Consider the following 20146-nt stretch of genomic DNA (forward strand, 5'->3'; position numbering starts at 1 on the left):
TATATCTTGGCTTTCTTGACAGAAAAAAAGAAAAGGGCTAAATAGCCTATATTGAGAAGAGGAAAGAGCGAAACAAAAAAACATTTTGGCTCTGCTTTGTTATGTATGATAAGCTGGTCTAAGTGCATTGTTAGATTCGCGGAGAGCATTTAGTTGAGTATTTTTTGTGGAATCCATACCATCTTTGACACGAACACCATGCACTCTCAAGATGACTTAGCTGAGGGATTTTCTTGGGTGTCTCAGTCTGTTTGACAAGGTTATGGCTGGTATCTAAGTCGGGCTGTCTATTGCTGAGCGTTTATTACGATTGTATTTTCTTACCATTATTGAAAGTGGTTGGACTAACCTTCCAAGAGTTGTTATATTGTTGAAAATGGTTGACCGTCAAGAAATATGTGCCTCACTTTAGTCGTTTGTAGTTCACAGTGGTTACTCTGGGTGGATCTCCCGAGGCTCTAGTTCTGACTTGGCTTTGGGTGACTCTTTTTTTTGCTTAGGGGCCAGCCCGTGGTACTTGTGCAGCAATTGCTTCCATGCTTGTTTCCTGTCAAGCAAATTGCCCTTTTCGTCCTTGTAAGACAACTTGACTTGGGGTCTGTAGTCTGAAAGCCGGTCGGGTTTCTTCTCGTACCGAGAGTACTTTGAATGTGGATTCACATCACTGACAAGCCCCTTCTCGATTAATCTCTGGTTGAGAATCCGGTCAAAAGTGTTTTCCTTTTCTTTCGCAGGCAAACCTTTGTACCCCGAGTCTTTTTCGAGCTCTTCTCGTAACGTTCGTTCCTCGATGGAGATTTGAAGCTTCATGAGCTGTGCTTCTTTACGAGCCTCGCGTAATTTCTTCTCCACTTGCTTTTGTTCCTCGTTGGTATCGGGAACAAAATTACTTTTTCGGAGATATTGAAGCGTCGCCAGAAGACTGTTGAGCGGTGCTTGAGTTTTTGCTTCAGATCGAACGTCATCCGACTCTCTTTGGCCAAGTTCGTTATCTGCCAGCTTCTCCACTTGTACTTCATCGATTTTTTCCACACCAGATACAAGTTCACGTGGTTGGTGGTCTTCATTCTCCACCTCCTCTTTCCCTTCGACTTTCTCGACTTCTTCCTCGATTTCTTTCCCATTCCCTTTCTCCCCCCTTGCGTCCTTTTCAGCCAGTAGCGTGTCTAGAAAGTCCTTCGTGCTGTCGTAAACTATTCCATCGATCTTATCGACCGTATCTAGTCTCAGATGCAAGCTCACTTCATGGGCAATTTCTTCTGCTGACATTAGTTTTCTTCGCTTCACCTTTTTGTCCCTGGATGCAGCAAGAATGGCTTCGAGTTCTTCTGCATCTTCCTGTTCCTCTTCAAGTAGCGTTTGCGTCACCATAGGCTCGGTGACTTTGACGGTGTCATCTATGGCTTTCCTCTTCTGTTTGGGTTTTTTCATTTTGAGTTTTTTCATTTTCACAGGGCCCGTTTTATCTTCAGCTGGCTCATCTTGGAACAACGGGGCTGACACACTATGGATTGGCATTGGTGGGGAATCTGGCTTTTCCGAAATATCAATACTAGTTCCTCGAATAACAACAGGTCCCGCACTTTCCATATCGTCATCCAGCTCGAAGGACACTTTTGCACCAAAGCGCAAACGGTCGATCTTTTTGCGTTCCGTCTCATCCTGTTTCTGCTTGCTCACTTTGGCCAACTTCTCGTTGGACAAGACATCATTACCTTCTCCAAGCAAGTCCTGGTCTTCCAACGTAAAGACATCGCCATCTGCCACCTCTGCCAAAACTTTGGCATCGTGTGCCACTTCCATTTGCGGCTCGTCATCGTCTTGGGCCGCAATCGTTTCGGGCATTTTTGTGCTCCTTTTGCCTTTCCCCAATCCTTCTAGCCAGGCGTCCGTATCCACCTCTTTATATAAGTCTGCCAGTACTTGGGATGCAGAAAATCTATTGGCAGCAGATTTAGTATTCGATGGAGTGGCATTTTTCCTTTTTGGTGGCGCATCTTCAAGTTGTCGAAGACCAAGTGATGCCCTTAGCTTATTAGTCTGCTCTATCGTAAGTTCTGAAGAGTCCCTTTCCGGACTTTTCTCTTCTCTTTCTTCAGAAACGGGAATAAGAGGAAGGCCAAGCTGGGCCCGTAGTTTATTTGTTTCTGCAATGCTTAACTCTATTTCTGCCGCCATGTCTTGTCTATGTAGCTTAGACTAAGAATGCGCATCGTGAAAACCTGGGGCACTTTTTCCTGCAGAATATCTGTGCTTGTGTTTACTGTTTGTATATTCATCCGTCGTTTGGAATCCACGCTATATTGCAATGGCAGAGATGGAATTGGCGCCATCATTACGCGTTGTGGCAGTTAAAGGCACTTCTGCTCGAAGTCCCGCTCATTTTGCCCTCAAAGATAACGTTTTAGCTTACACTGCAGGCGGAGGCATAGTCGTAAGCCATTTGGACACTAACGCCCAAATCCAGAGCCAAAGAATATACGTGGCGAACTCCGTGGTTGATGGAGGCAGCACAAACAGTCTAAGCCAGACATTTTTCGATCTTTCGCGAGAGCAGGACCAGAAAAGGGACGCCTATGGCTTTCCTATAAGCCCAATTCCAGTGACATACGACGGAAGCGGTAAGGACGGAAACGAGCCATTGAAAACACGGTCTTCTTTTGAATCCTCAGAAAGCCCACTGGGCCTGTCCAGCGCCAAGATGAAAGATAAAGTGAGAGCAGTAAGCTGCTTGGCTCTCTCGCCCAATAAGAAACTCTTGGCTGTTGGAGAATCGGGCTACCGTCCCAGAATCTTGTTGTATTCTTTGGCTCCAGATGCTACAGGCCTGCCTTTTGCTGTGATCCACGAGCACAACTTTGGTGTGCGGCATTTGGCCTTTTCCCCAGATCTGAAGTACTTTTGCTCACTAGGAAACATTTCCGATGGGTTTCTTCACGTATGGAAATACTCAGCGAATGCCATCTCTCTTAAAGCAGGAAATAAATGCTCTTCTGTGATTAATGATCTTATTTGGCATGATAATGGATCTGAATATGGACAAATTATTGCCTTGGGTCTACGTTTCCTCAAATGTTGGACATACGAACCTTCAGAGAGCAATGGGTCCAAGATTTCCGTTCTTAAAGGCCGTCCCACAGTTCTTGGGAAGTATTTGCCCTTAAATTTTAAGGAAGCGTCTCTGGTGAATACTGATGAGATTCTCTTGACCGATGGAAACATTTTGTTTGTGTACTCCCCCGAGGCATCCACGCTAGTTCCAGTTCTATACCAGCCTTCGGGGCTCAACGGACTTCTGATCAACTTTTCAAGTCAGAAAGTTTATTATTTCGATGACTCTTCGGAATTTCACACTTTGCACTTGAGCGATTTGAAAGTCATCGCAGACCCACAACTACCTAGCTCACCCACAAGGTCTCCAGGCGAACTATCAAGGAATTTACTTAATCTATCCGTCACTGCTGATCTGGGTCCCTCTAAGGTGATTAAAGCATTTACATATGACGACGAAAATTTGTTGTATCTAACCAACCATGAAACCATCTGCATATTCAACAAGCAAAAAGAGACTTCACATTCTGCAATCGGAGCCCCAAATAAAGCACTTACAGGAATGAAAAGATCCACATCGGGAGACATCCTTGTCTTTTCAAAGGATGGTGACGTTTCTCTTCTTTTGCCTGACAACACATTTCAAAATTTGTTCAATCATACATTACCGAAAGTCGAAACTATAGCCAATGAACTTACAGCTGTTGAATACTTCAAAGACTACTTGTTTATCGGGGATAAGTTTGGGCAGTTGACCATTTGCGACCGAACGGATAATTCCTGGAAGACTGTTTTTCAACTCAAAGCTCACGCCTCTACAATAAACCATCTTGCATCTTTTGAGGTGGGCAAGTACATTGGTCTTTGCAGTATCTCGCGAGACCGAATGATCCAACTTTTCGTTTGCAATGAAGGTTCGTGGTCCTTGCTACAGACCTTACCTACTCATAATGGAAATCTCCTTGATGTGCGAATACTGGCTTCAAATCTATTCGTGTGCTCTGCTGACAGGACAGTTTCCATTCATGAACTCAAAGAAGTGCCAGATCAATCCGGCCAAGAAACGATTTCAGTTACTCAAAAAAGAATCTTGATTTTGAAAAGTACTCCACTTGCTATGAGCTTAAGCTCTTCTGAGCTTTATGTTTCCACAAATGACAAGAGCATCATTGTTTATGATTTGAGCTCTCTAGAACAAAAGAGAGTGCTCAAACCCTATACCGATAAACACAATGAGTCATTAAACGCAGAGGATTTCTTACTCTTGCCGAAAACTTTGATCGCTATTGCATCGTCTGACCGCTCACTTCGTTTGTTCAATTCTGTATCGGGAAAACATGTTTCGGTGGGCTGGGGCCATTCGGAACCAATTCTAGGTTTAATAGAGAGAGACGATTCCATTTTGTCTTTGGGAGCTGATGGATGTCTATTTGAATGGATCATTGATTCGAACTCGAACGAAACTCTTGGAACACATCTCGACTCCCCATCTAAAGACACCACTCCAGAAGCTTCGCCTCTATATGGTAAAGTTGCAAGGAAGATTATACCTACGCCGCAGTCCCTGACCTATCTGTTGTCTCCAAGGAGGCAACCAAAGTTTGATGAGAATTTGCCATCGGAACCTGAATCGCCTACTCCTAAACTTACGAGTGCAACGCTTAAAAGACTCGAGGCTAAAAGATTGAGTGCGGGAACATATGGAACTACGAGCAAAACCTCTCCCAGTTCCAGCATTAGGACCCAAAGATTACCTTACTCATCAACTAATTCCTCGTCTATTGCTCGAGCTGCTTTGCGAAGCCCTCTGCCCAAAGTATCTCTTGAAAGGGGCTCTCCGTCATCTCAAAAAAAATCTCCGTTCGCTTCGCCTTCTTCACGTCGTTCTACTTTTGCTCCAAAAGCTGTGTCGCCTTTAAGACTTTCTCAACCATCCCAGACAAACGATACACCTTCCTTTTCCAACCTTGAGTCCACAAACTTTGCAGCACCATCTTTGCCGCCACCTTCTCATGCTCAAGAATCTGATGCCTTAGAAAGAGCTCTAGCTTACTTGGCAATCATAAAATCACATGTTGAAAAGCATGTATTTTCCCAGACAGAACAACAACGCCTACAAGCAGAAATGAAAGGTATTATGAATATATTGGGGACGCATAATACAAGGAGTGAGGAAGATATCTTAGAGGATTACAGCTCTAAGTTATTGGCATTGATGGCGCAGAAGATAAGCAAATAGAATGCACGCCCAAACCACTATTCCATGCGTCTCTATAAATAAGGGTTGTTGGTTACTCGTCGAAATCATCATCGACATCATCATCGTAGTCATCTTCATCTTCGTCCTCGTCAATTGAATCTTCCTCCAAATCTTCTTCGTCACTAAAGTCTTCAGTATCATCTGCTTCCAGAGCAGGTGACGGATTCTGGTTGGCGTGTTCAAGTTGTTTTTCATCTGTTGCAACATCACTCGAGTCGTTTTCATTGTCTGACTCGTATGATACAACTATGGCAGAGGGATCCACATCGTACTCATTATTTCCGTACTGTTCAAAAGATGTCAACTTTGTGAAACACCTAGGACATAACTCTGCTCCCTCGACATCATTTTCAATGTGGTTGAAGCGAGTTGCTATGCAAATGTAACAGAATATATGGCCACAATTTGTCACAAATGGATTTGTAACCTCCGTACTGGCAACTTTCGTACCAATCACTTCTCTTCCCTCACAACAAATGGCACATTGTGACTCGGGCAACTCTGAGTATTTCGACTTTAAGTTCATGACGGACGAGGCTCGGTTATTTGTCGTCCGAGCAACCAATCTCTTGAATGCTTTTTTGACCTTATTGAGTTGAAGTAGCGGCAATATAAAGACAAGAAACTCAGTCATAACGTTCCATACCAACTGCCGATTCTGAAATTCAAAATTGACATTATCACCATTGAACTTAAGCAAGTCGGCAACTATCGGAGTTGGTATCACGCCTAGAACCCGGTAAAGTAAAGTCGGAAATCTGCCATAAACAATGAATGCAACAAAATTGGCCAATTTCATGAGCTTGACGGTACTGTCAACGAATTTGAGCAAATTTGCCCTCCGGCTCACAACACTCGTCTTGATCTTTTCCCAGAGAGTTCTAGCATTAGCAAAAGATTCTGTCTCTGTCGCATATAAGAACGACTGGATTTTCTGGAAGAAATATTCACCGAATATGATACTTAGGAAAAGCAATTTGGTACGTTTGCCTATCACTTTCCCCGTTTGAGAATTAGTCAACTTCAAGTTTTGAAGCTTCAATCCGTAGGAGGATCCGCTTTTGGCCACAGTGAGTTTAAAAAGGAGCAATTTGAGCAAGAGCGACCATAATTCTGGCTGTTGACTATACGACCATGCTTTACCGGAGAGCGGTTGAAACGCTTCGGCAAGCTGTTGCTTGAGTAAGCCAAATAGTTCACCATCCAAAATATGGGCATCTAGTTGAGACACCCGGGGAGAAGGATATAGTGGATGCATGATTTTTAGTTGGGCATTGAAACTCCTCCTTAAGTATAAGCTTTATGCTTCTCCACAATTTCCTCCTCGGTAGTGTAGCTTCTCTGTATGCACTACTCGAAATTCGCAAGAATATTATGGGCCATTTCTCGCACCAAAACCGAAGAAGCTTGCGAAATAATAGAAGACATGGCAAGTTTCGTTTCTCCTGCAATCGTAAGGGTTGGGAAAATATTTGTCTTTCTAGCATAACTCAAAACGTAATTGAGAATACGAAGTAGGGACAAAGTCACTGCAGGGTTTCGATGCACCTTCAATTTTTGAAGCATACTAGTGATCGTTGAATCTCGAGCCATTAGTCTTGTGGCGACGGTATTCGTGGATACTAAAGACAAATAATTGTCCAACACCGCTTCCAAGTTTGAGACTTGTGTCATCATGAACCCACTCACCAAGCAATTTTGTGCTCTAGTAGAATCAAGCCAGTTAAAAGTGGGATCCTCTGATGCCCAGTGCAAGATTGAATCCATGGCATTGGAGTGCCAGTACGGATCGAGTAAAAGATTGAGATATGTGGTGACAACATCGTGTTTGAGGAGAACCTTCCGTACGCTGGCATCGCAGTATGCAAATTCACAAAGTATCGGAAGAACGAATTGCCTGAATGGAAGATTGAGCTTAGAGAGGTCTCTCAATAAGGGAACGGCTCCAAGTTTCACAATCTCCCATTCTTTATTATGATTCAAGTAACAGCAGTTGTAAAGTGATGGACATGCAATATTGACAACTTCTTTATAGTGCGGAGTAGTTGGGGTGTACTCTCGTAAAATCGTGACATAGAACTCGAGAATATCTGCTGAATACAACGGCTTTAGTAACTCAGACACACACGACATAGATCTAAAAAATTTTAGAAGGGCAAGTTGTCTAGGGAATGAAAGGGATGGATAAACCATTATTAGGAGCTTGAACAAATCTGGGTTGGAGATGTTAATCCTAACTCTAGGCTCTGCTTGACCAAAGAACTTCACAACTTCAAGAATCTTGTCGATAGTTTCTTCGATAAACGAACTTGAAATTGGGGATTTATCATTCTGTTTGTACTTTGTCAACCTGTTGAGCAAAACGACAAACCAAAAGACGATACCGTACTTTGAAAGAATTCTGCACATGTCCGACTTAAATCTTGTCAAATCTTTTGAAAGAATTTCATGAATGCAGTGGATTGCCACTAATGGGAAATCAGGAGAAAAATCAAAGTCTTCCTCCAAAAATCTTGATAGTATCTTCAAACCGCCCGAAGAAACAAACATTAGGAGCGCTTTCTCTGACTTTCGCAAAATTTTGACAAACTTAACGACTTGTAACCGAACAGGGAGACCAAATGAGAGCTTAGAGAACTGTGTTATCATAGGTATTCCACCCAAAAGGGAGAAGTTTTCGATTTGAGCAATATTGTTATCGAAAATCACATTAAGTGTTGCCAAGACATGAAACCATAGTCTATGTTGTTCTATTAGGTCCGAACTATTATCAAGTAATTCCATCATCGTTAAAACACCGTGATCTCGAATGAAAACGTCATGCAGACTTGGATATTTTTTGCTAAGTTGATGCATCCGGCCAGTAATTTTCACCAAGGATTTCGTCACCTCTTCATTTTCCAAGTGGGAACTCGTAACCCTATTGGCAAGTTTTGTGATGAGGAACTCCATCTTGCCCTGAATTTCCAACTCGTTTGTATCGAAGTTCTCGATGTCAAGCTCAAGAAATGGATCGTGTTCGTCAGTTTCTGGGCTAATTTGTATATGATTAGGGGCTAGTTTCAAGTTTAGAGATTGTTTTCCTACCTCAAATTCATTTGCCAGATTGTCAGAACCTTCTGAAAATTTGGATAATAGTTCCATTCTCGAAAAGTTTTTCTTCGGTATCTCTTTTGTTTCTGGTATTTCATCATTGCTAAGACGAAGCTCTGTTGGCAGGATAACTCTCGGCAATATCTGCCTATTAGATTTGAGGTCGACAAATTCTTTTTCCCAATTCTCGTCTTCGTTATGATCTGCTATCGCTTTCATCACTTTACTATGCACTGACGAGATGTTTTGCAGTGTGTCGGCTGAGGATTTGTCCGAAGATTTTTGTTGTATCCACCTATGCTTCAAGAGCATATGTGCGCTGATTCTGAGGTTCGGTTGTTTCTGGAAACATTCGAGCAAGAAATCTCGTGCTATAGGAGATAGACCAGCTGGGAGTGGCGGGTGCTCGTCAACACCAATTGCATGTAACGTGGCCATAGGATTCAAGTCGTGGTAAGGAGGATTCATAGTGAAGAGCTCAATGATAGTTGCTCCTAACGACCAGATATCTGAAGCTGTACAGATTCCATCGCCGCCTAGAACAGTTTCAGGAGCCATCCAGTTAGGGGTTCCCACCACCGTGGAATGCAGAGTCGTTACCTTTGTTGCAACACCAAAATCAGCAAGCTTGACTTTTCCAGACTCAGTGAGGAGTACGTTCGCCGCCTTGACGTCACGATGCACAACACCTTGCTCGTGCAAATAGCTAAGACCTTTCAATATTGGGTTGACGTAGGAAACAATCTCAGCTTCTGGAAGACCATGACCCATTCTTTTATAAAGCTGCCTCAAGGATCCCCCCGCACAGTACTCGAGAAAGACATTTAGAGACGTGGGCGTCTTGACAAAACCATGATACTTGACGATATTGGGATGCTTTAAGATCTTCAAAAGATCAATCTCGCCCATCAACGCTCCAAGATCATGGTCACGGTCCAAAGTGATCTGCTTGACTGCCACCACTTGGTTTGTCTTGAGGTTAATGCCCCGGTACACGTCAGCATAAGCACCTCTGCCAATTTTCTCAAAGAACTTGAAGTTATCAAGAGCATTTTTTGGTTTCATACCGGTGTGTTTTTCTACTCTTTGGGCTGGAGTAAAGGAGACCTTTACTGCGGATGCAGCATGCGGTGCTTTTTCGTTGGTTCTCTCTTGTCTTTTTTGTGCCGAATGTCGTTCATCTTGTGAGGAAGCTTCTTTGTGTCTCTCTTTTGTTTGCAAAGAGCTGCTGAAAAATGGAGATTCGTGAGCAGATATCGGTCTCTGAGGAAACCCCGATTTCGCTGACTGCAGCAGCTTAGGGAAGTGATCCACCTCCATGTCAAGAGACATTTGCATCTTCTTGAGGAACGGAGATTCGCTCTTCTGCAGATCCATATCAACCAAGTCGACGGAACGAGGATTGGAAACAGAAATTCCCGAAACATGGCTGAACTTGGAGAACGAAAGGTTTGCGGACGCGGTGGAACCTAAATTGAAATCATGATCAAATTCTAAATCATTGTTCTTTTCTTGAAACCGCTCTAGTATGGAAAGTTTGCTTTTGCTATCCGAGGAGTGAGAAGATGACATGGAGCATCAGGGATATTTTTTGTCTCGATCTTTTGACAGTTGATCTTTGCAGTTTTCGTAAGTAGTTGCTGGGAAAGATCTTTGCAATTGTAGGCGTCTATGTTGGTGCAGTCTTGATGTTATGGTGAGTTTGTATGTAGTTGAAGACATAACGCGCTCAAAAAGTAAGAGGGTAGATTCATGATACAACTGGACTCGCTTATTTTCCTTCTGATTCTCATTTTTTGTTAGATATTGACGTTTCAGGTGTAGTAGATTGAGCTTTCTAATGCCATTCTCGTAAGAGAATTAAATATGGAATTTTCTTTCATTATTTTTATGTCAATCTATAGACGTGCTAGAATGAAATCTATCGTGAAGAAGTTCAGAATAATTTAATTGACTGTCTACCGATGATCATCAGGGCATATTTAAATAGAAAAAAGTCAAGAAAGCAAACAAATTTGTCATTCTGGTTCTGCTGGGTATTCCGCCTTTGGTCCCATTCCTATGAAAAACCCGATAATCGAAGGTTATAGACACAGCCGATGGTGTCTTTTCTTATGGTAGTGATGCTTTTTCATTACCTACGATTGATAGCAGATGACACTTATTGGCGACTAGCCTCAAAGAAGAACTGACTTCAATAAATGTTAGCTTCATTTGCTTGAGTTACACAACTCTTTCATTACCCGGGTTTTTGTTTTGCATTCCGCTAGATTTCTGAGAAGGTGTTACCCCGGTCTATTGCATACTTCAATCGTTTTTAAAGTCGAAAACGTCTGGCAACCGCAGTATGTGTAGTTAGAAAAGTTGGGTTAACTCTTGGAATCGGTCTTTCTGCTTTCACTGCAGCAATTTAGAATTAGAGTATTTCTCTTACCTACGGAATGACTTTAATTTAGCTAACTTCGTGTACGAGAATGAATTTGGACGTTTCAGACAGAGCAGGCACTACGAGAGTATGGTAAAGGTCAATATAGTGAGAAACAGAGTATTGAGAATATATTTCAATTACTAAAGCTTTGGCTCTGCCAATTTCGTAAGCAACTTGCCAGGTGCCTTTGTGTCGGAGAAAAGAAGCCCCCAAGTCTTTGGAATCAATGTAAAGCCATCATTCTTTTTGCTCAAGTCCATCAAAGTGTATGTCGGAGGGTCGTATTTGATCTTTCCCTCACGAATCCACTTGCCTAGTTCCGCCATTGCCTTCGGATACTCCTTTTGGAAATCAAGTACAATGAAGCCCTTGACATTGAGTCGATTGGTGATAATTTGGCCCCAGTTGCCCAAAAGACCATTTTTTGGATTATTGTATCCTGCAATTGCCCCACAAGCAATTACTTGGCCAAACGGCTTGACAAATGTGAGCATGACGTCCAAAATTTTCCCCCCGACACCATCGAAAAACACGTCACAGAACTTGCCGTCTAAAGCCTTTTTCATGTCTTTTGCAAATGTCGGTGACTTATAATCAACACATTCGTCTGCACCAAGCAGCTTAACAAAGGCACATTTTTCTTGTCCGCCAGAAATGCCCACAACTTTGCACCCAATGATGTTCTTGGCGATCTGAACACACATGCTTCCTGTAGCACCCAGTGCTGCCGAAATTACAAGCGTGTCTGATTTCTTCAAATCGGCCACATTGAGAAGACCAAAGTATGCAGTGAGCCCAGTGGTTCCCAAAACGTCCAAGTACAACGGAAGCGGGAGCCTCTTGTCTGTGATTTTGCTGAATATAGATGCATCATTGACAAGCAGATACTCGGCCCACTGCACAGTTGCATTGACAATATCGCCTGGAACCAAGTTGGGGTTTTTCAGTTCCACCACCTGGGCCAATCCCACAGAACGCATGATCTGGCCCTGCTTAACAGGCTCCACGTACATACGGTCGGGCCGGATTCCTTTTTGGATCCAAGCTCTTTGCGTCGGGTCGTTGGAAAAATATATATTCCTCACCAAAGCCTGGCCTTTTTCTGGAACAGGCATCGGCTTGGTGACTAGCTTGAAAGTGGCATTTTCGCCTTCCCCAAATTCGACAGACGAAACAGGTGGATTGGCGAGAATAAAACAGCGGTTCGACATTTCACAACTGAGTTGAAATTGCTATTGGTTATGGTGCTGATTGAATTCCCTATATATATGCGCTACCCCACATTCCGCAGATGGCCCGCGGTCTAGATACTACATGGCTCCAACTAACATTGAACGCCTCAATGGACTGGACTTTTTTTCGCTGCTGGGATTGTCAATCTCTCTAACTTTTCTTTGTGATGGCTTTGGTCTTCTCGAGATGCCATCTTTGCTCATGCGCATGAGCCGGGGTCTCGGTCTATGAAATAAGCGGGGAAGAGGTTGAAGAACTGTACCATCAAATGCCGATGCTGGGCAAACTCCTGCAAACTCTTAGCCCATAATGTGCTTCAAATCTACAATAGGATCTACAACGTCGTTCTTCGTACTCATTTTATTGGTCATTAACGTAATTAAGCAATCTTGGTCACCAACTTACCCTTTGGCTTCTCGTCGGTGAACAACTTGTACCAAGTAGATGGAACCTTCTCCAATGGGTTCTCTTCCTTGCTGAGGTCCTCAACATGGGCACCTTCAGTGACAGAAATCTTGCCCTCCTTGATAGCACCAACAATGGCAGCGATACCTTGAGGGAACTTGGCAGTGAAGTCACTGACAATGAAACCTTGAACAGTCAATCTGTTAGTGACGATTTCTGGCCAAGAGGTGACGGCAAACTTGCTGCTGTCGTTGTAGCCAGAGATGGCACCACATGCAATGACACGGCCGTATCTCTTAATGTGCTTCAAGGCAAAACTCAACATGTCACCACCAACATTGTCGTAGTACACATCGACGTAGTCCTTGCCAATGTACTCGGACAACTTGGTCTTCCAGTCATCGTTCTTGTAGTTGACGCAGAAGTCGGCACCCAAGGACTCGACCCACTTGCACTTTTCGTCACTTCCGGCAATACCGATAACCTTGGAAGCCTTCAAAATGTGCTTGGCAATCTGCACAGCCATGGAACCGGTAGCACCGGAAGCAGCAGAGATAAGCACAGTTTGGCCCTCCTTGAGCTGGCCAACTTCAGACAAACCAAAGTAAGCAGTCAAGCCGGTCATACCCAAACTGGACAAGAAGACTGGCAATGGCAAACCAGAGGAGGTGTCAACCTTGTTGAAGATACGAGCCTCAGAGACGGCAATCTTGTCTTGCCAGCCGAGCAAGCCAGAGACAATATCGCCCTTTTGGAACTTGGCGGATTTCGACTCCAAAACTTCACCCAAACCAAGGGATCTGACAACATCACCCTTGACCATTGGAGCTTGGTAGGATCTGGAAGTGTCCTGGTTGGCAGCCATCCAGGTTCTTTGAGTAGGATCATTGGACAAGTACAAAACCTTAACCAATAATTCTCCATCCTTCAATTCAGGAGTAGAGTCGGATTTGTCCACCTTGAAGGTGGAGTCTGGCTCGCCGTAAGCCAAGTTAACTTTGCCGGAAGGAGGGTTTTCAAGAACAATCAGAACCATGATAAAAGTGTGTCAATTGTGTTTTGTGATGAGAAATCTAAACAATGTCTACGTGCTTGCTATCTTATATACTTCGGCCCTCGGATCCAAGTCGTCTATATGCAGCGTGGAATTACTAAGCATGTCGGCATCGGCAGTTAAACTGTGAAGCCGCATGAAAGCCAAAAAAGAAAGAAAAAGAAAACCGGCGAACAAACAGTCAATTGAAGCAAAATATTACAAATCAAGACAGCTAGTACATGTTTCAATGCCCACCACAACACGAAATGTCTTCATTTCTGCTGATTTGGTTGTTTTTTTTTTTTTTTTTTTGTCTTGCTTTTTTCTTATACCGCTGTCCTCTTCTCCTTTAACGAGCAAAGGCCGAACGAAAAGGTACCTGAATCCTGCAAGGCGGAAACATTACCCCGACTTCTCGAATGTTCGCAGTCGATGCGCCAGCTGCAACAATAGTTTTCTAATATGACCATACTGCGCCTGCTTGGAAACGGTGGTACCAAAATTTCCTGGCGCGTTTGCTTTCGCATTTCCTCTCTGTTTTTTGTCTTCTTTATTGTTCCGGTAGACGCTCATTCGCCGATGCATGCCGGTGAATGAATATTACATCAGGGGTTAGAAAAGCAATGGAGTGAGCAACTATAAATATGGTGTGGGCGAACTAGGTGGTATGTGAACTACTTGATCTAGATGGGAGTTGTGGGAGTTGTTGATGTTGTATTTTGTATTTGCTCTTGTTTTGTTGTTCTTGTTCTTTGTCGGGCCTTCAGTTTATGCGCTACGTGTTGTTTTGCCCATCTCATCTCTACACGAAGACTTGTACGCAGATACACTTTGCCATCTCTGCATTAGTTCCCGTCATGGCAAAATCAATCAACAATAAGCCAACTATATGGCAATGAATACCTCAAAACGTACCTGTCTATCTGAAGGATACGGGATTCTTTCGATATGGTGATTTCGTTCTCCGGGTATGAGCTAGTTCATACTAGTAAAAAGATGGCCCGCCCGAATCAAAATTTCTTGCAAGTGGCTCTCTTGAACTTTTGTTAACAACCAGTAGACTTTCTCAAATGTATGAGATACATTTCGTTCTGTCACGTTTCCTCCACTTGCTTGGTTCTACGGGAGTATGTTAGTACAGTATAATTCTACTCTATCCACCAACGATGGTGTCTCCAGAAACAAACATTGATTATACATTTACTCGCGCAGAGCAATCTCCTCCTTTTTCCAACTAAGCCAGTTTTCGTCGCCCGTCTTGCGGGGCTTGACAAGACGTGCGGTCAACAAGACCAACGACAAGATAATACAGATTCCGCCACATACGATCCATGCGTATCCCAAAAAGTAATTTTTTCCACCAATAGCTGACCGCTGTGAAAGGAAAATAAGTTTCTTGCCCTTGTAAGGCAAAACAGGGAAGTGTAAGCCGATAGACACTTCGTAGATTCCTTCCTCGATAGCTTGATTGTCGTTGCGCATGACCATTTTGTTGAAGTTGGGCAATCCCGACGTGAACATCCAGTTTTGGAACTCTTCCCACTTCAGAATGTCTGGGACATTGGTCGCATTGTATCCGTTGGGGAACTTCTTGATCCAGTTACGAGGAGGAGAGATATCACGGTAATCGTATTTCGTCTTCTTGAAGCGGTTGCCGTTGGACTTCCATGCAATGCCCTTTGTTGTCATTTCGTAGTCAGAGGAGCTTCCATTCACTGCCTGCAAAGTATTGGTGAACGTGTCATTGAAAAGGGAGTTGGCAATCAAGCCGCATGGGTAGTACTTTTTTCCGTTCTCGTCCAACGAGAGTGGCTCGCAGTTCAATCCAACCGTGTCCTTGATCTGGCTCACTGACGCTGCAGTACCTTTGAGCTGGTCCTCGGAGAAAGACTTGACGTACCTTCTATGGTTTTGGTGGAATTTTTCCAAGCGGTAAAAAAAGTAAAGCGGGCCCTTGATCTTGTGAGGCACATGGAACTGGATCCGACACACGTTTTTCTCGTCATCGTATGCCTGGGTCTCATCCACATCCAACTTCCACTGCGCAGTCGTCACATCGGCGTACTTGGTGTTTTTGAAGTGGTATGTGGTGTAATTTGCCGGGATCGGCGACCAGTGGTCCCGTGACGCCTCCACTTCGCACTGGGAGTAGTCGATCATCATGTCTTCGACTCGGTGAGAAGCCAACCACATGGCGCCTCCGAGCGGAATGAAAATGATTCCGATAAGCATAAGAATGGGTGTGACCGTTTTGAAAGAGAACACAGGGTTGACAGCCTTCAATCTCTGCTGCGAAAAACTGTTCTCCGGCGGCCTTCTGTTCTTCTTCTTGAGTTCTATCTCATCCTCTTCTTCTGACTCCGACTCGGATCCTCCGCCTGAACTGTAGTCGGCTTGGGCGCTGTCATCAAATGGCGATTCCATGGTTTCTCTGCTGTTGTGCCCCGTGGCATGACCCGGCGGAGCTTGCATTGTTTCTTCGGCAGACATCAACAAGTTGTCGCTGTCTTTTGTGATAAATGCAGAAGAGGAACTTCCGGGCCGCGGGCGCACGTGACTCGGCTTTTCTCCGGACCGGGTTTCACTTGACATACCACGCTACAGCGGTTTGAGAAAAAGTGACAGTGGTGGCGACACAGAGTTACATTTGCTCAAAGCGTCTTTTCTCTATTGCTTGTCTTCTATAGTTTATCTGTACTGATGCGACCAGCGCCTTTGTTCCCATGGAGATAACAGTTGAGGATGCGCGCATAAAACGCACGAAAAAAGAAAAGCATAAAACCGTTACCTGCCTATATTGCACCGTTGATTCTATGGCGGAGAGAAACCGGTAAAGTGTTTTGCATGTCTTGTTCGAAAACCAGTATCAGACGCGTTTCCGCCAATTTATCAACTTCGATGTTAGCTGTATCAGGATATTGTAGAATCGACTTTAACGGTATGCGAACCACGACGTTCGTTTTGATCTTGTCTTCGAACGAATAGTACTGGAACTTGAATTGAATTTCCTTTTCCTCAGTCTTCAATATGCTTAACGGATATTTGAGAGCTATTCTGTACATGTCCTCGTCAATCAATGTTAGCTTGTCCCATTTTTTGCGGAAGTTGATGAATGATTCAAAAATATTGGTAAATCCCGTCGCCTCCACCAAGTCCAGACAGTAGTACTCAAGTAGCTTGGGATTGTACAACACCTTGTTTTCCAGATTCAATAAGCGAAACATGATGCTCTCGGACGCCTCGGGTTTCGAAAAGTCAATCGTCACTCCAATCTCGGAATTAAACTCGAATTCATCAATGTGCTCAGAAATGCTCTTCACAAACTTTAAGCCCGCTGCAGCTTGAAGAAGTCGTGACTTATTCTTGAGAATGTCAATTTCTTTTGTGTTGAAGTGCTTAGTTTCATCAAGTTGATTTTCAGCTGCGGAAATCTCCTTCTGCAAACCTTGGATCTCATCATTACGCAAACGAATTTGATCTTCTAGATTGTGTAACTCCTCCTCCTTTTCACTTATCTTCTTTTTATGCTCTAAAAGTCGGTTATTCAACTCCGTAAGTTGCAACTTGATTCTCTTGATTTGGTTAGCGTCTAAATCTTGGAACGTTGATTGAATCTCTTTAAATTGCAACACCTCAAGGCGCAAGGCCTGAGATTTTCTGTGCATCTCATCATAAAGTCCATCGAGAATTGTAATATTATTGATGAGAATTGTTTTGTCCGATTGCAAGATTTCCAAGTTGCCCTGGAGCACTTCCAAAATGTTTTGTATTAGTTTGCTTCGCCACTGGTACCATATCAGCTTTGCCTGTTGCCGTGTGTACTCTTTCAAAAGGTGGAAGCGGGCTTTTAACATCATTTGGTCATAGAAAGAGGCGCGGTAATAAAGTTTGAATAACTCAGGGTTATCATTCAGTGTCTTTTCTTGAAGCTCGTCAAATAATTTCTTACCTTGCTGGATTTTTCCCGCTAGTTCTTTACAACTAAGCTCATAAACTTCCAAAAGAGGAAGTTGAATATTCGCACGGTAGTAGTCTTCCTTCAGCTTTTCCTCAGCAGACTCCGATATCGAGAGTGTTTGCCTTGTGGATAGGTCTATTCTAAATTCTAAATCGTCGTAGAATTTGATTCCAATTTCTTTCAAGAAATCTGTAAGTGTGAAGTGAGGGATTGGGGTATTCCAGCGCTCATTGTCGCTGTCATCAGATTGCATCGATACATCTGCTAGTGGGATTGTGGAAGTAACAACTTGTGTTTCCCAATGCGGTTTCTTCTGAAACTGTGCTGTTGTCGAATCAGCTTTCCTTTTCAATTCGGCTGTTTGTTCTGCATTTGGCCCATCCATATCGGGCGTGACCGTCTGGTATAGAAATTGTTCGTTTCGGTGGATCAGGATTCTCGGTGTGACGCTGGTATCAGCTGGATGAGTCATGGACGAAGGAGATTTGGGGTGGGAAACATCCTCAGAATTTGTGCCTTCGTTTGTTATTATTAAAGGTGATTGCTGGGTTAAATCATTCTCTTCACCTGTCCTTTTCTGTGTTGAGCTTCCGTTTGCTTCTGGTGAGTTCTTCACTTCAGATGAATCCATTGTAGATAAACGGTCATTGATTTCTGAGTTAATACGGTTCTCAACTTCTGCAGTCAGTATGCCATTACTAGCGTCATCATTAGTGGTATTAGCATTTCTTTGACCGGACTGTTTATTTGTAAAGGCATCTCCGTTTGGTTTTGAAGACTGTAGAGTGAAGTCTGCTTTGTCCATTGGCATCATAGGTTGTGTTAACTCCATGGGTTCATCTTCATCTCCTTCGGATAGGACAACGCTCGGGAAAATGGGACTGAGCACAGTAGGATCCAGAGGATGTGAAGGTTCTTTCGGTTTTTCATAAACTTTGGTGAGATCCATCGTGATCTCCTCCTGAGTAGCTTGTGGAGATTTTGTAATTTGATCTGGGTTCAGATCGAGATTGTTCGAGTGGGTACCGTTTTGCGTTTGAATGGCAGGAGCCTGAGCCTGTGGTATCTGAGTTTGGTTTGTCAAATCCATAGTTACTTCGTCTTCCTGGATGTCAGCGAGCGCGGGAGGATGAGTGACGGTGTTGGGCCCTTCATTTTGGTGTTCAGGATTTTGTGTGCTGGTTGCTTGTATATCCAGGGCCTGAGACGACTCCTGCAACAGTCCCTCAGCGCTATTGGTGGAGGGCAGAGTCGGGTTCGTGATGGGATATGCATTAACAGGCGTGGTCAAATCCATATCCTCCTCGTCTGGGTACACAGAGGAGCCATGGGAATTTTGTGTCTCTGGTTGAATGCTCGTTGGCGTGTTTTCTCTTAGGTTGGCTGATTCAGGCTCTTGTGTTTCATTGTGTGTATCTTGTCGCCCGTTCTCTTGTGGCAGTTGTATATCCAGGGAAATTTGTGGTGGGTCTTGCTCTGTGGATGTTTGCCTCTGAGTTCCGTCGGCCGCCTTGAATTTCAGAACCCCGTCAAGCTGATCGGGATCTACAATGGGCGCAATCTGGCCCGTGAGATCCATTGTCTCTTCCTCTGAATCATTAGGTTGTTGATCCGAAATGGCTTCCGCTATGCTGTCAGCGGCTTGTTCGAGCCTCAGAAAACTTTCGTCAAAGTCTTCGCTTTCTGAGTCGCCATCGCTCGAGTTGCCTTCGGCCGTGCTTCCTTGAGACACGGGGACGATATCGATTTGATGGAGCTTCACCTTTTCTGCGAAAGAGACCCGTCTATTTTGAAGCTTGAGCAGCGCATCCGAAGGGCTGTCATTGAGCGGGACCGATGTCGTGGAGGCATTGGTGTTTTTGTTTTTCAATATGCTTTTTGCTGGAGTTTTGCGTTCGGCCGTATCATCGTCTTCCAATGTCATTTTGGGATGAGTTTGTGAATACATGTGAGCGCGCTCTGTGTTTTGATTTTCGCATATGATTCTGGATCGAGAATCCCAACTGATGCATGAACATAAATCTACATTTTGCTTGATCTTCTCTTTAGGAGCATTGTATGCGTTTAAAGCTTTGATGCTGAATGTTTATGTAGTTTTTGGCCCAGTGCCAAAGATACCGTTCGCAGTTTTTCCTATATGTGCCAGAGAAATGCGTTTGTCTTATCACACAAACAATGAGAATGAAGATTATACATTTTTCACATCCATCAAACGTCGATCATGCTGGACTTCTTCAATCCATCATTTATTCATTCCATCATATTCATTCCATCATATATTCTTTTTCATTCGATTCTACATTGATTCTAGTCAAGTCGATCTAGGCACCGGGCCCCACCTGCAGTACCCCTACTTATCTCTATTTATCTACATTGGCCAAGAGGATGCAAGAAACAGATTCAAAAGCGCAAGCGAAAGCAAGTTAAAGCAAAACAAACACAGGAACCGTGCCAGCAATCCGAGGGCTTTTCGTCGAGTGGAGTTTCCCTTTTAGGCAAGCATCTCCGCTGGACCTCCCCCGGATTTTAAAAAAGTGCGAGTGCGCCCTCGGTTAAAGGGAATTTTATCATAGGCTCCACAAACATTTGCACCTTATATAATCTACAAACTGCACCTTCTCCACACACCTTGTGCAAGCAAAACAGCAAAGGCAAAAAGACTAAGCAGGCCATTTATATTTT

General features: G+C 43.8%; 8 protein-coding genes across 8 annotated transcripts; 1 reads left to right on the top strand and 7 right to left on the bottom strand. All coding sequences in view use genetic code 12, as the record gives it.

The window, feature by feature from the left end:
- Positions 1–432: 432 nt before the first annotated feature.
- Positions 433–2178, bottom strand: FOB63_003933 (U4/U6-U5 snRNP complex subunit; the record flags this gene model as incomplete). Its single annotated transcript, XM_002614507.1, has 1 exon — positions 433–2178. The coding sequence occupies one exon, from the start codon at positions 2176–2178 to the stop codon at positions 433–435; it is 1746 nt and encodes a 581-aa protein (XP_002614553.1).
- A 130-nt stretch (positions 2179–2308) lies between these two features.
- Positions 2309–5290, top strand: FOB63_003934 (uncharacterized protein; the record flags this gene model as incomplete). The annotated part of the gene is made up of 1 exon (XM_002614506.1): positions 2309–5290. The coding sequence occupies one exon, from the start codon at positions 2309–2311 to the stop codon at positions 5288–5290; it is 2982 nt and encodes a 993-aa protein (XP_002614552.1).
- A 52-nt stretch (positions 5291–5342) lies between these two features.
- On the bottom strand, positions 5343–6569 carry PEX2 (ubiquitin-protein ligase peroxin 2; the record flags this gene model as incomplete). The annotated part of the gene is made up of 1 exon (XM_002614505.1): positions 5343–6569. One exon carries the CDS (start codon positions 6567–6569, stop codon positions 5343–5345), a length of 1227 nt encoding a protein of 408 aa, XP_002614551.1.
- Positions 6570–6661: 92 nt separating this feature from the next.
- Positions 6662–9976, bottom strand: CDC15 (serine/threonine protein kinase; the record flags this gene model as incomplete). Its single annotated transcript, XM_002614504.1, has 1 exon — positions 6662–9976. One exon carries the CDS (start codon positions 9974–9976, stop codon positions 6662–6664), a length of 3315 nt encoding a protein of 1104 aa, XP_002614550.1.
- A 996-nt stretch (positions 9977–10972) lies between these two features.
- On the bottom strand, positions 10973–12043 carry FOB63_003937 (MDR family NADP-dependent oxidoreductase; the record flags this gene model as incomplete). Its single annotated transcript, XM_002614503.1, has 1 exon — positions 10973–12043. One exon carries the CDS (start codon positions 12041–12043, stop codon positions 10973–10975), a length of 1071 nt encoding a protein of 356 aa, XP_002614549.1.
- A 401-nt stretch (positions 12044–12444) lies between these two features.
- On the bottom strand, positions 12445–13506 carry FOB63_003938 (MDR family NADP-dependent oxidoreductase; the record flags this gene model as incomplete). Its single annotated transcript, XM_002614502.1, has 1 exon — positions 12445–13506. One exon carries the CDS (start codon positions 13504–13506, stop codon positions 12445–12447), a length of 1062 nt encoding a protein of 353 aa, XP_002614548.1.
- A 1200-nt stretch (positions 13507–14706) lies between these two features.
- On the bottom strand, positions 14707–15996 carry LEM3 (Lem3p; the record flags this gene model as incomplete). The annotated part of the gene is made up of 1 exon (XM_002614501.2): positions 14707–15996. One exon carries the CDS (start codon positions 15994–15996, stop codon positions 14707–14709), a length of 1290 nt encoding a protein of 429 aa, XP_002614547.2.
- Positions 15997–16298: 302 nt separating this feature from the next.
- Positions 16299–19687, bottom strand: FOB63_003940 (uncharacterized protein; the record flags this gene model as incomplete). Its single annotated transcript, XM_002614500.2, has 2 exons — positions 16299–19505; positions 19679–19687. The coding sequence occupies 2 exons, from the start codon at positions 19685–19687 to the stop codon at positions 16299–16301; spliced, it is 3216 nt and encodes a 1071-aa protein (XP_002614546.2).
- Between the last annotated feature and the right edge of the window lie 459 nt (positions 19688–20146).

Source organism: Clavispora lusitaniae (genome assembly GCF_014636115.1).
Source record: "Clavispora lusitaniae strain FDAARGOS_655 chromosome Unknown tig00000185_pilon, whole genome shotgun sequence".
NCBI lineage: Eukaryota > Fungi > Ascomycota > Pichiomycetes > Serinales > Metschnikowiaceae > Clavispora > Clavispora lusitaniae.